Raw genomic sequence first — 15,218 nt, forward strand, 5'->3', positions numbered from 1 at the left:
TTTATTATTCCTTGTGGTTCAGAAGGTATTTGATCGATTGATTGTTTGCCAATGAAACCAACACCCTGATCATGTCCCTGCACCATCCCAAATGATGCTTGGCCAATCCCTTCCTCCCACTCCCTGTCATGTGATCGTCCCAGGTTCACTTATTCTGGTTGCTGGCATGACCTGAAGTCCACCCAGATTCACTGTACGCCAGTCCCTCTACTCCCTCCCCTCCCCCCTTCCCTCCACTCTCCCCTCCAACACCCTCCTCCTGATCTCTGCCGATCACCATCACCAACATTTTCCCAGTGTTGAACTTCTTCCATGAGCTTTCCCACCTGGCCACCCCTCTCGAAATGGACAGCTGTCAGTCAGTAAATTAATTGAAAATATTGCAATGGGATCCTGCATTTGAATAGGTTGGTCTCTGCCTCCCCAGTGCATCAAGATTTATATCATTAAAGACACATGCCACCTCTGCAGTACCAAATATTGGCTCAGTCTCTCAAAGAAATTTATCGCCATTTTCAGACTGTGTCTACGATTAGAAATTAATGTTGATTACACAATGTCACCTCATGTGTCTAAGAACACCCTGTGAGTGATTGCTCTGCATTGGATATGCAACGTTAAGCACAAAGACATTTGAATACTTGCGTCTGGCCAGGCAATATTTTGTAACCAGATAACATTTCTATACAATGATATTCTTCACTTTCTTTTGTGCTACACATTTATCAAGTATGTGTGTCAACATTAATAGATTTATACTTGGAATATTGCTTTGGCTTTAATCCAATTACATTTCATCAAGTCCAGAATCAATTCTCAAGTTTTGGTTTTGTAGTTCTAGATGTTTTGTAAATTGTAAATTCAAAAACTGAGATGTGAAAACCAAGTTAATTAAACCCAAAATATCTGAAAGCCCAAAAGATCACTAAATGACTAAAATATACAATGAACATATTTCATGAGCAAATAATTCAGATGCCAGCCATTATGATCATGGGACATACTAAATAATCATATCAAACATATAAACAAAGAACTACAGATGCTGTTTACACAAAAGGATGCAAAGTGCTGGAGTAACTCAGTAGGTCAGGCAGCATCTCTGGAGAAAAGGAATGGGTCACGCTTCAGGTCGGGACACTTCTTCAGACTGCCTGACCAGCTGAGTTACTCCAGCACTTTGTGTTCATCATATCAAACACGCCGATAAAAATGGTATTCATTTTGGACACAGCTGACATTTTAAAAACCATTCTTGGAAACAGAGCAATCCCCAATAACACTGCAAGAGAGAACTTATTTACCATTCAAAGGAAAAGTCAGGACCCAGGGGATCACTGGAAACAAATTATTCAATCGATGCTAGCTAAAACCATTTTATGGTTTTGTGTTTTAAAAATGGCATGACAAATAATATATTAATTATATATTATATAAAAATCTAAAACTGTGTAGCTGACAGAAATTCTGGATAACACTCCATCCTTCCACCCACATGCCCATTCACACTGACATAGGTGCAATTTGATGTTTCTTACCATTTTGGCCTCGGAGTGCATTTGGTGAACTTGAGGAGGTCCAGGCATTCCCATGATATTAGAACTCATGGATAATTGTCTGTCCATCTTTGAAAAACAAAAGGAAAACGTTCTTTAAAACAATGTTAAACATTTAGCAAAATAATCATGCAGAATAGATATAAAAAAATAATTGAAATTAGTAAAATCACATTTTGATGATGGGCTTTACCTATTTGCCATTGAATATCAACAAATAGTTTAAATATGGTCATCTTGAATATTTCGATTTTATTTGCAAAAAGCACAGAGTGGATTCTTGCACCTGAGGTGTCCCAGATCAGGGAGCACAGAGGGCAAACCTTTAGAATTCCTTTGGCACACTGGACAGCTGAGTAAAGTCAGTCATTGTGCTCACTCAGAAATATAAAGAGATTGATACATTTTCTGGACATGAAGGGAATCAAGGGAACTGCTGGAAAATGCCACCGCTGGAGAAGATCAGCCACAGTGTTGATGAATAGCAGAGCAGCTCCAGGGACTGGATAAACTACTTCTCCTTTCATTTCTGTTTCTTATATGTACTCAGTAACAATCATGACAAAATAAATCTCATTACATGTTAATTTTATGAGTTTCATTATTTGCAAATCATTTAGCATGCTTTAACCAAAAAAGTTCAACTCTTGTTGTTAACATTGTTAGATTCCACAGAGACAGGACTGTTATGAAGTTGAATTACTGTTTTGCTCTGCTAAATTATCAACTACAGGCTTACGGAGTGAGAGAGAGAGCAGTTTAATATGTTTGAACATCTCATGCATAGAAAGGAAAATTGGTCAAGCTTCGCATTCCAAGGAGAACTAATCCGTGAACGTATAGATGTTGTATCGGAACAAGATCAAACTCATTGGTGTGGTCTGTTAGATGAATAGCTTGACACTCGCTGTCAAACTCAAACATGAATTACAGCCGTGTTGGCCGGGTGCCAGAGCAAACTGGCATGCGCCTCTGTAACAGTCAGTGCTTTCAGGAAAGGAGGAGGAGGAGGAGGGGAGAGATGTGGCAAAATATAAAATATTATAAATTTGTCGAACTTGCTCATCTCGCTAAACCTGTCTGAAAATTTTACTCTGCCTCGTCAGCTACTTAGTCATCTGTAATGCCACAAAAAGAGAATTGCACCATTTTATATACCATTAAATCAAACTGCTCAAAACGTTCTAGCAATATGCCAGAATCTTTCACAACAGTTCAACTATACCACCGTGTTTCCATCCATCGCTCCAATGTCATCTCCAGGACAGAGTAGAAAGCTTGTGGTTTTTGTCCAGACCAAAACAGCTTCAGTTAGTTTCCATTTCATATTTCTCTGCATTTAGGACTTCTTTTAATCTCCCGGCTTAAACTTTGAAACGTTCAGATCGAGGTGCAAGAATCATAAATGAGTAATATCAGCTTTGTTCTGATTCCAATTATTTTGAAATCACGATTTTTCACTGGTTCCGTCTACATATTATCCTTCCCCCTCTTGGTTCCGTCTGCCCATCATTCCATCTCCCATTTGGTCCTATGAATCACCTGCCAACCTCTACCCTGCTGCCCTACACACTGCTTTATACTGGAAACTTTCCCTCTTCCCTCGTAGTTCTGATGCAGGGCCTCGACCTGAAGTGTGGATTTTCACCTTTTGACTCCTAAGATGATGCGTAATTACCTGATCCTTTCAAGCATTTTGTTTTATGTTCTAGATAATTTCCAGCATCTGCACTCTCTTTCGTCTTCACCAAATGATCAATGAAGCTGATAAACTGATCAATGAAGCCGGGAGCTTAAAAGAAGTACTAATTGCAGAGAAATATGAAATGGAAGCTAACTGATGTTGTTTAGGTCTGGACAAAACCACAAGCTTTATATTCCTGGAGATGATATTGGAGCAATGGTTGGAAACATGCTTTTGGGACTGTGGACTGAGAAGGGTACATCAGAAGTGTCAGTATTACAATTAAACAACCAGGGGACTATGGAGCCATGAGGGAGGAGCTGGCCAAAGTTGACTGGAAAGATACCCTAGCAGGGATGACAGTGGAACAACAATGGCAGATATGTCTGGGAATAATACAGAAGGTGCAGGATCAGTTCATTCCAAAAAGAAAGATTCCAAGGGGAGTAACAGGTGACTGTGGCTGACAAGTGAAGTCAGGGACAGTATAAAAATAAAAGAGAAGTATAACATGGCAAAGATGAAGGGGAAGCCAGTGGATTGGGAAACTTTTAAAGAGCAACAGAAGATAACTAAAAAGGCAATACGGGGAGAAAAGATGAGGTACGAAGGTAAACGAGCCAAGAACTTAAAGGAGGATAGTAAAAGCTTCTTTAGGTATGTGAAGAGGAAAAAATTAGTTAAGACCAAAGTTGGACCTTTGAAGACTGAAAAAGGTGCATTTATTATGGGGAACAAGGAAATGGCAGACGAGTTGAACAGGTACTTTGGATCCGTCTTCACTAAGGAAGACACAAACAATCTCCCTGATGTACTAGTGGCCAGGTGATCTAAGGTGACGGAGGAACTGATGGAAATTCACAATAGGCAGGAAATGGTGTTGGGTAGACTGATGGGACTGAAGGATAATAAATCCCCAGGGCCTGATGGTCTGCATCTCAGGGTACTTAAGGAAGTGGCTCTAGAAATCATGGACGCATTGGTGATCATTTTCCAATGTTCTATATATTCAGGATCAGTTCCTGTGGATTGGAGGGTAGCTAATGTTATCCCACTCTTTAAGAAGGGCGGCAGAGAAAAAACAGGGAATTATAGACCAGTTAGCCTGACATCGGAGGTGGGGAAGATGCTGGAGACAATCATAAAAGATGAAATAGCGGCACATTTGCATAGCAGTAGGAGGATCGGTCCGAGTCAGCATGGATTTACGAAGCTGAAATCATGCTTGACTAATCTTCTGGAATTTTTTGAGGATGTAACTTGGAAAATGGACAAGGGAGAGCCAATGTACGAACTTTCAGGAAGCCTTTGATAACATTTGATAAGGTCCCCACATAGGAGATTAGTGGGCAAAATTAGAGCACATGGTATTGGGGGTAGGGTACTGACATGGATAGAAAATTGGTTGGCAGACAGGAAACAAGGAGTAGGGATTAAAGGGTCCCTTTCAGAATGGCTGTCAGTCACTGGTGCGGTACCGCAGATATTTACAATATACATTAATGATTTAGATGAAGGGATTAAAAGTAACATTAGCAAATTTGCAGAAGACACAAAGCTGGATGGCAGTGTGAACTGTGAGGAGAATGCTATGAGGATGCAGGGTGACTTGGACAGGTTGGGTGAGTGGGCAGATGCATGGCAGATGCAGTTAATGTGGATAAATGTGAGGTTATCCACTTTGGTGGCAAAAACAGGAAGGCAGTTTATTATCTGAATGGTGTCAAGTTGGGAAAAGAGGAAGTACAATGAGATCTGTGGGTCCTTGTTCATCATTCACTAAAAGTAAGCATGCCGGTACAGCAGGCAGTGAAGAATACGAATGGCATGTTGGCCTTCAAAACAAGAGAAGTTGAGTATAGGAGCAAAGAGGTCCTTCTGCAGTTGTACAGGGCCCTAGTACAACCACACCTGGAGCATTGTGTGCAGTTTTGGTCTCCAAATTTGAGGAAGGACATTCTTGTTACTGAGGGAGCGCAGCATAGGTTCACGAGGTTAATTCCTGGGATGGCGGGACTGTCATATGTTGATAGAATCGAGCGGCTGGACTTGTATACTCTGGTATTTAGAAGGATGAGAGAGGGTCTTATTGAACCATATAAGATTATTAATGTAGACAAAACTGCTGGAGAAACTCAGCGGATGAGGCAGCATCTATTGAGCGAAGGAAATAGGCAACATTTCGGGTCGAAACCCTTCTTCAGACTGATGTGAGGGGGGGGGGGGGGCAGGAAGAAGAAAGGAAGAGGTGGTGCCAGAGGGCTGAGGGAGAGCCGAGAAGGGGAGGAGAAAGTAACGACTCCCTGAAATTAGAGGTCAATGTTCATACCGCTGTGGTTATTAAAGGGCCTGTCCCATTTGGCTGATATTTGCGCCTCATTTCCGTGTCATATGTAAAATAGGTCGACGCGTCATTACGGGCGAAATCGTTCGCAAATCACGCGTCATCATGCCGTCTGGTGCGCGTGACGTCATTAGAATGCCCTGCAGCGTGCAGCTACGCGTGGTTACGCACGGTGACGTAACCATGCGTCACCACGCGATACACGTGAGACGTCGGGACGCAGCATGCGATGCCAATGCGTCAGCATGCGTACGTGATACGGGAGGATTTCGTATAGCACAAAATCCTGGAGCGCCACGCGATACCGCGCGCAACTCCACACTCCTCCATGCCTCTCCATGCGCCCGTCCCACGCTACTGTGCCTGTGTACCTGTGCGGACCAACTGACTGGAGTTTTTACGGAAATTTTCAACCTCTCATTTCTGAGGTCTGAGGTTCCCACCTGCTTTAAGAGGGCATTAATATTACCGGTGCCCAAGCAGAGAAAGGTGACGTGCCTCAATAACGATCGACCAGTGGCACTAACATCTGTGGTGATGATGTGCTTTAAGAGGCTGATCATGGCGCAAATCAACTCATACCTCGACAAAAACCTGGACCCACTGCAGTTCGCTTACCGCCACATCAGATCAACGGTGGATGCGATCTCACTGGCTCTCCACTCCGCTCTGGACCACTTGGACAACAAAAACTCATATGTCAGGCTGTTATTCATTGACTACAGCTCGACAGTTAATACAATCATCCCCTCCAAGCTGGTTACCAAGCTCTCAGATCTGGGTCTCTGCGCACCCCTCTGCAATTGGATCCTCGACTTCCTCATTCACAGACTACAGTCTGTCCGTATTGGTGGAAATGTGTCAGCCTCGATAACAATCAGCACGGGAGTACCACAAGGCTGCATGCTCAGCCCCCTGCTGTACTCAATCTATACTCATGACTGCGTAGCCGGACATAGTGCGAACTCCAACATCAAGTTCGCCGACGACACCACTGTTGTAGGACGTATCACTGATAGGGACGAGTCAGAATATAGAAGTGAGATCGGCCGATTGACCAAATGGTGCCAGCACAATAACCTGGCTCTCAACACCAGCAAAACCAAGGAACTGATTGTGGACTTTGGAAGGGGTAGGATGGGGACCCACAGTCTCGTTTATATCAACGTGTCGATGGTGGAAAGGGTCAAGAACTTCAAATTCCTGGGCGTGCATATTTCCAAAGATCTCTCCTTGTCCCAGAACACGGATGCAATTATAAAGAAAGCACATCAGCGCCTCTACTTCCTGAGAAGATTACGGAGAGTCGCTATGTCAAGGAGGACTCTCTCGAACTTCTACAGGTGCAGAGTAGAGAGCATGCTGACCGGTTGCATCGTGGTTTGGTTCGGCAACTTGAGCATCCAGGAGCAGAAAAGGCTGCAAAAAGTTGTAAACACTGCCTCGTCCATCATCGGCTCTGACCTCCCTACAGTCGAGGGGATCTATCGCAGCCACTGTTTCAAAAAGCCTGGCAGCATCATCAAGGACCCACACCATCCTGGCCACACACTCATCACTCCGCTGCCATCAGGTAGAAGGTACAGGAGCCTGAAATCTGCAATATCCAGGTTCAGGAACAACTTCTTCCCCACAGCCATCAGACTATTAAACACAACTTCAAACAAACTGTGAACGATCACAGCCTATTACATAGAAACATAGAAACATAGACAATAGGTGCAGGAGTAGGCCGTTCGGCCCTTCGAGCCAGCACCGCCATTCAATATGATCATGGCTGATCATCCAGAATCGGTACCCCGTCCCTGCTTTCTCCCCATATCCCTTAATTCCGTTAGCACCAAGAGCTAAATCTAACTCTCTCTTGAAAACATCTAGTGAAGTGCCTATTGCACTTTATCTGTTTATTTATGTGTGTATATGTATATATATATATATATATATATTACAATACAATACAATTCAATTTATTGTCATTTGGACCCCTTGAGGTCCAAACGAAATGCCGTTTCTGCAGCCATACATTACAAACAAATAGACCCAAGACACAACATAATTTACATAAACATCCATCACATTGCTGTGATGGAAGGCCAAAAAAACTTCTCTCTCCACTGCACTCTCCCCCCCGATGTCAGTCAAAGTCAAAGTCAAAGCCCCCGGCTGGCGATGGCGATTGTCCCGTGGCCATTAAAGCCACGCCGCGTGATGCAAGGTCGCACACCGGGTTCTTGGTGTTAGAGCCCCCGGCGTGCGCTAGCAGAGACCCGCCGCCATTCCAAGCCGCGCGGGGCGGTGCTGTAAGGCCCCGCTCCAGGAGCTCTTCAACCCCGCAACTCGGGCGGGAGAAGTCGCCATTGCGGAAGCCCCGAAAAGCGGACTCCCTCCAGGGACCCGCGGGCTCCCGGTGCCGCCCGCCAAACCCGCAGTTGCAGCCACCGAATCTCCGGGGGTCGGGTCGCAGCAGCGTCCACCACAGCTCCACCCGCTCTGGACTCGGCCAGCTCCGCGACGGTGAGGTGAGTAGTCAGCACCAGAGCCCCCGGTCTTCCTGTTGGAGGCCGCTCCTCGTTGCAGCCCCAACGACAACGGAGACCCGACAAAGAAAAGGTCGGGTTTCCCGTGCAGGGAGAGATTTAAAAGTTACCCCCAACCCCCACACACCACCCCCACCCCCCCACACACATACCCCAACAAAAAATAACAAAAACTACATAAAAACATAGACATAAAATAATAAAAACGCAGACGGACTGCAGAGGCCGCTGCAGACGAGAGTCGCGCCGCCTACCGGGTCTTCCTGTTGGAGGCCGCTCCTCGTTCTATAGGGTGATTTCACGAAAGGTCACTGGAGCGTAAATCCCCACTCACGTGACCGAAAATTTTAACTGGGGGACAAGCGTCACTTCCGGTACATGTTAGTGAATGGGAAAACACGCACTTTCACACCCGTTAAAAACATCGAAAACGGCCAGGTTTTGAGCTGCAATTAACGGAGCCAGTCGGGGTGACCGTGAGGAACAGCTACTTAAATTTACAGTCCAAAAAAAAGATAGAAACTAAGGTAAATACAAGAGCGAGCTGAAGGTGTAAAAAAGGCGGAAGTGCTAGCGGACTTTTTTCTTGGAGATTTAAAGATCCAAAATATCGGGAATTATCGCGTTTGCTCGCTGCATTTCATCAAAAGTGGCATTATTGACTTTTTATCTTTATTCATTTGTTATATGAAAAGTATTAAAAGTTAGAAACCCGTCAGTAAAATTGCAAAATCGCCCATGGTTCTCGGGTGGGTTTTAACATGCAAAATGAACACGCTTCTGAAGCTACATTCACCATTTAAATAATCGTAAACTCTCAATGCGTTTGGAAATCAATTTTACTGAGATGCAAGCTTACGATTATTTAAATGGTGAATGTAGCTTCAGAAGCGTGTTCATTTTAAATCTCCAAGAAAAAAGTCCGCTAGCACTTCCGCCTTTTTTACACCTTCAGCTCGCTCTTGTATTTACCTTAGTTTCTATCTTTTTTTTGGACTGTAAATTTAAGTAGCTGTTCCTCACGGTCACCCCGACTGGCTCCGTTAATTGCAGCTCAAAACCTGGCCGTTTTCGATGTTTTTAACGGGTGTGAAAGTGCGTGTTTTCCCATTCACTAACATGTACCGGAAGTGACGCTTGTCCCCCAGTTAAAATTTTCGGTCACGTGAGTGGGGATTTACGCTCCAGTGACCTTTCGTGAAATCACCCTATAGTATATGGACGCACTGATCTGTTCTGTATTTATGCCTAAAATATTCTGTTGTGCTGCAGCAAGCATGAATTTCATTGTCCTATCTGGGACACATGACAATAAAACTCTCTTGACTTGACTTATGTTATGACAAAAGCAGAATCTTTCTGCTTCACAATTGCAATGAGGTTCTTATCAAATGGCATAGATATTATGCGAAACCATCAAAATTATGTTTTAAAAGCGTACTACATGCCAGGAAGACAGACTAGAAAGCACCAAGTATCCGATTCACATGGCAAGTAAGTCACCACACCATTTTGGGATTTTAAACTTTCTAGTCAGAAAGGTTAAGACATTTGAATTAAATGCGCTCCCATCACTCAGGCCTATTTGCTTGATTGAACATTGCAGGCAAGGGGCCAATTCTTAGAACCAGAACCTGAACTATATTTACGGAGGGATTGGAAAAAGTCACAAAAGGGAAACTGAAGCATAACAGTAAAAACAAAATTGCAAAAAAAAAGTTGAAGTGTAAAAGTAAAATTACTAAAATGCATTTACATTTATTTTAAACATTTTAAACATTTTAAGTAGCCTCAATATTCTCATATAAGAATGATTTCCAAATCAGCATGTTACAAATGTTACAAGCATGAAACAAAAACCTGACATGCAACAAAATCCAGAGGTGAAAGAAAACTTAACTCAGAAATATTAGCCTGTAGTGAGGGAAGAATTATCTAACTACATTCTCCCCTAACCTTTAAGCAAAACTGGTATGTAGAAGATTAATTTCCAAAAACAAGTAAAACAAATTTCTAGTTCAGAAGCCTTGATAGCATGTTTTGAATAAAAACATATTTCTGTTCTGTCATCTTGAAACTAAGGCAGGAAGCAGTTTGGTAAAGGAAACCGGTGACTGTGAATCAATGTGTCAATGCAAAACTTTCTGAGAATGAGTGCATGTTCTTGAAATTATCAGAAGAATGGAAAGACGTGAAATTTAATTGATGACAAACCTAGAATTAGATTGCATTATTTTAGTTTTAATGTACCAGATTTGGGCAGTTCTGAACATTATAAATTCACACAATGACTGTTAAGTTTAACAAACACTATCAAAGAATGTTGGAAATGTTTCCATTTGAAATATTAATTTGCACAAGATTTGATTAATTTTCTTCAATTGATCATCATTAGCATGTGTAACTGACGACGTCAAACAATAGGTTTTGAAATGTACAGATTACGCATTTGTGTGGGGAAATAGCTGAAAGCATGAGTATATAGGGCCTGTCCCACTGCGGGGACCTAATTTTCAAGTTTAGAAGAGTTTAGGAGAGTTTAAAAAAGTGCCAAGTTTGACTTATTGCATTGTCGAAGTAGAACACCTTCTATGACCTCCTTCGCCTATGTGGAGAACCTCCTATGAATATGTAGAAGACCTCCTTTGACAATGTGGAAGACTTCCTTCGATCTTCTTCGACTACGTTGAAGACTAGCTTCGACTAGCTTCGGGAAAATTGGACACCGAATAGTGGAGAGTGAAGCCGACCACCTTCGACTATACTAACACTATCTACGACTACCTTTGACTACCTTCAATTACATACGAATATCATGCCGACCTACTACGACCTATTTCGACTAAACCTACGAGTTTTTTTTTAAAAAAATCATTTTTTTCCATGCCGACCAATTTTTACTAAAAAATATTCCTCGACCAAACTGAGGTCTGGAGTATGCGGAAACTTCTCTCGAGCATGCATGAAGGAGAGTTACATAGACCTCCTAGGACCACGTGTCGACCATGCTGCGAGTTTGAGTCCAGCGCAAACTCTTCTAAACTCGCACATTAGGTCCCCGCAGTGGGACAGGCCCTTAAGTGTCTCAATCGGCCTGTTGAAGTGGCCCTTTTTGCAGGAACTAGTTCAGTTTGTCTCAGGATCATGGCAGCCAAATTCTGTCATGGTCAACATTCAAGGAATTGTGCTCAACAGGTGAAGTGCAAGCAAAAGACTTTCTTGCATCAGTTCTGTCATTGTGTAGAAGAGGGGAGGTCAGTCGTTTGGTGCATCAGCATGGTGGAGTAGGAAGAGGTTGGGGATTGTTTAAGAGAGGACTTGATAATTACGGGAGATAGAGAGTACTACACTTGGAATCTATAGTGATGACAAGGGCTGATTAGAAACATCAGAGAGAGCAGTCGTGGGTGGTGGTGCTGGTGGCAGGGGTGTGGTGAATAGTGGTTTGGTTTAATCTAGGGTTGCCAACATTGTAATTCAAAAGTACCAGGTTGTTGTTGCTATTCCTGGAGAACTCACTTCTTTCTTTCTTTCCCCCTCCTCTTCGAGAGGTAGCAGTTAAATAGCAGTATATTATTATTGGAGAGTGGGTGGGTGCAAGGGGTAGGAGGAAGGCAGGTTTTAATTATTTGTCGAAATTTTGTGGTTGTTACTTGTAATGAGCAGGGTTTACTGATACTCTTAAGAGGTATGCAGAGGTAACATAGTTACTATGTGGAAACTCACATTGATATCGATTTATTATTGTCACATATACTGGGATACAGCAGAAGTCAGTAATGTATTTTGCTAACCAGTGTTGGAAACCTCTGTTCAAAAGTTCACAGTATTAAATGAATGCCTGACAGCCACTTTGGACCACCTTTATCAGCACATTTCACCCAAAATTGATTCTTTATTGAATAGATTAATTCCACGATACTTACAAACCTAACAATTTGCAACAGTAATTAATATATGCGAGTCGGTTCAGTGGTTTTTCAATAGAATTGAAAAAGTGCAAGGGCATGAAGTATTAAATTAAAGTTCTTGACCCACAATTTCCATCATGGTGCAAATCTGGGTGTTTCGGCCAAAAGGTCACTAGTATTCCACCCGCCCCCCTTGCACTTAATTATTAATAATGCCAATGGTATTTGGGCGAATGAAACCTACAGTGAAACTGTGACATTTATTTTTAATGCAAAACCACACACCACGCAGAGTTAACTTTTCATTCGACCGTAAATGGAAATTGAATTCAGTGGAAATTCCTTTTTAGGAATGCATCGGCAGTCAAGAGAATCCCTGAGGGAGAAATGTAATATTCTGTACTGATTTCTACAATAGGTGCAAATAAGCTAATTTGGTCACCTTAGTTCTCAGCTACAATGTTTTGGGCTCACACTACCCTGGAGAGTTTCAAGTTGCAGATTATACCAAAATTAGTGGTATAGTATACTGTTGGAAAGTTAGACCAAGGATTGGCAAGTGGAATTGAACTAGCAAGTTCATGTTCATAGGTTATTGGGGCAGAATTCGGCCATTTGACCCATCAAGTCTGCTCCGCCATTCAATCATGGCTGAGCTATCTTTGCATCTCACCCGATTCTCCTGCCTTCTCCCCATAACCCCTGACATAAAAACATAGAAAATAGGTGCAGGAGTAGGCCATTCAGCCCTTCGAGCCTGCACCACCATTCAATATGATCATGGCTGAACATCCAACTCAGTATCCTGTACCTGCCTTCTCTCCATACCCCCTGATACCTTTAGCCACAAGGGCCACATCTAACTCCCTCTTAAATATCAAGTTCAAGTTCAAGTTCAAGTGAGTTTATTGTCATGTGCCCCTGTTAGGACAATTAAATTCTTGCTTTGCTTCAGCACACAGAACATAGTAGGCATTTACTACAAAACAGATCATTGTGTCCATATACCATTATATAAATATATACACATATATTTACACATATATAAATATGTGTAATACACAATATATAAATATGTGTAATTCACAAATATATACACATATATAAATATAGCCAATGAACTGGCCTCAACTATCTTCTGTGGCAGAGAATGGCTGTGACACCCTTACTAATCAAGAATCTGCCAATCTCCATCGACTTGGCCTCCACACCCCTGTGGCAATGAATTCCACAGATTTACCACCCTCTGACTACAGAAATTCCTCCTCATCTCCTTTCTAAAGCGTGAGGTGTTGTACTTTGGTATGTCAAACCAGGGCATGACTTACACCATAAATGGCAGAACCCTGGAGAATGTTGCAGGACAGAGAGATCTCGGAGTACAGGTGCATGTCTCCATAAAAGTGGTAGGCCAGATGGACATTGTGGTGAAATAAGGCATTTGGCACACATTGGGAAGGGTATTGAGTTCAAATAGTGGGATATTGTGCTGCACCTGTAAAAGTAATTGGTGAGACCACACTGGGAGTACCGTGTGCCATTCCAGTCATTCAGCTATACAAAGGGTGTCATTAAGATGGAAAGGGTGCAGAAGCGATTCACCAGGATGTTATCTGAGCTTGCAGGCTTGAGATATAGGTTGGATATACTGGGACACTTTTCTTTGGAGTTTAGGAAGCTGAGGGGTGACTTCAGAGGTGTACAAGGTCATAAGGAGCATGGATAAAGTAAACACAGACTTTTTCCCTTAGTGGAGGATTCTAAAACTAGAGGGCATCGAAAGAAGATAGATTTAAGCAAGACCTCATGGGTAACATTCATTTACTTTTACATTGATTCTATTACTCAACTGAAATGGCATGATTAACCACGATGGGATCTTCACTATAAAACAGTGGTTTCCCAGTCCCTGAAACTTAAAATGTACATTCATATTCTCACTTTACATGCTTTGTGTGACTTTCTTCAATGCTTTAGTACATCCAATGCAATCTCACAATTTCCACATCCACGTTAGAATTCCCTTCCTAAACTTTTCAATTTTAACTTCCCTCCTTAAATCCCATAATGTTTTAGCATGTTTCGTCTATTTCTTTTTCTCATTTGGCTTCCAGATTTTCTTCATTCAGCCGCTGAATCACCTTGGGGTAGTTTTCCATGTTACAAGGGTGGAACATAAATGCATGTTGTCACTGCTGAGTTGCTTATTAAGGGGTTGCTACACTGATTACAAAGTTTAAATGCTAATCAAATATATTAGTCAACAATTTCAATGTGAAAACTATATATTTTTTACTGTCGGCTCAATATAAGCATAATCTGCAGGTTCACTAGGGTACGAAGATTAAACACTTTCAAAATAAAACCCAGCCCTTACCAAGTTTGGAGAGTACGGAGTGGTTCCTTCATTAAGATTCTTTTTACATCTTAAAACAGTAGTTCATACATATTGTTCTGGTCCAGTAAATAATGGAACCGCTGAGTGAACTTGTACACTACTTCTCTGTTTTTGTCTTCACGTTCCACTGACTTTTACTAAATATTGACTTAACTTGTTTGTAATTACAAAATTACTCCCCAGTCAAATGGGCCTTTCAAACAGAAATAATTAACATTTGTGCACAATGAAGAATTCTGAAATTTATTCCACTAAATATATTAGCTGGCATAAATATACACATCTTTCTGGCAATACAAAGTAAAACTCATAATTCAATGTTGCTTGCAGCTGGAACCCAATGCTGCCTATATTCTACAATTTTACCAGAAAATTAATTTGGGTTGCCAAAAACAGGATTAGCAGTTCCCTAAAAATCGCTATCTATATGGCGTCCTGCCAAGAAGGTGGAAGGTGGCTGGTATATGGTTACTGGTCCTAATTGTCTAGTTAATGATTTGTGCAGACAAAAGTGAAATAACTGATTTAGGCAAGTATTATTTGCGGCACACTTTAACAGCTCTATTTTAAGTAAAGGTTTCTGTAAATACTAAATCTTTTTAGTAGTTCGCTACTTTTCATTAATCCATTGATTCTCTGTTAGAACAATAAACAATCTGCCTGAGGAACTCATTGCTTCAACCAGCTTCAATGGATGAAAAGCAGTGGTCAACGTTTGTGGCTGACAACCTGCATCAGTTCCAGTGCTGATCGACCCAGTGATTTCCTCCAGCAGTTTGCCTCCAGTT

At 42.0% G+C, this 15,218-nt stretch overlaps 1 protein-coding gene across 5 annotated transcripts in view; it reads right to left on the minus strand.

The window, feature by feature from the left end:
- creb5 (cAMP responsive element binding protein 5) overlaps positions 1-15,218 on the minus strand; it is a 300,756-nt gene that overhangs the window by 86,795 nt on the left and 198,743 nt on the right. For all 5 annotated transcript variants that reach the window (XR_004416368.1, XM_033047442.1, XM_033047444.1 and 2 more), the window contains one exon: positions 1,539-1,625. Coding sequence is in view for 4 of the 5 variants with exons in the window: in XM_033047442.1 (XP_032903333.1) it covers positions 1,539-1,625 (87 nt within the window). In the remaining variant the exon portion in view is untranslated. The remainder of the gene's footprint in view (positions 1-1,538; positions 1,626-15,218) is intronic.

The sequence above is a fragment of the Amblyraja radiata genome, chromosome 2, assembly GCF_010909765.2.
Source record: "Amblyraja radiata isolate CabotCenter1 chromosome 2, sAmbRad1.1.pri, whole genome shotgun sequence".
Taxonomy (NCBI): Eukaryota; Metazoa; Chordata; class Chondrichthyes; order Rajiformes; family Rajidae; genus Amblyraja; species Amblyraja radiata.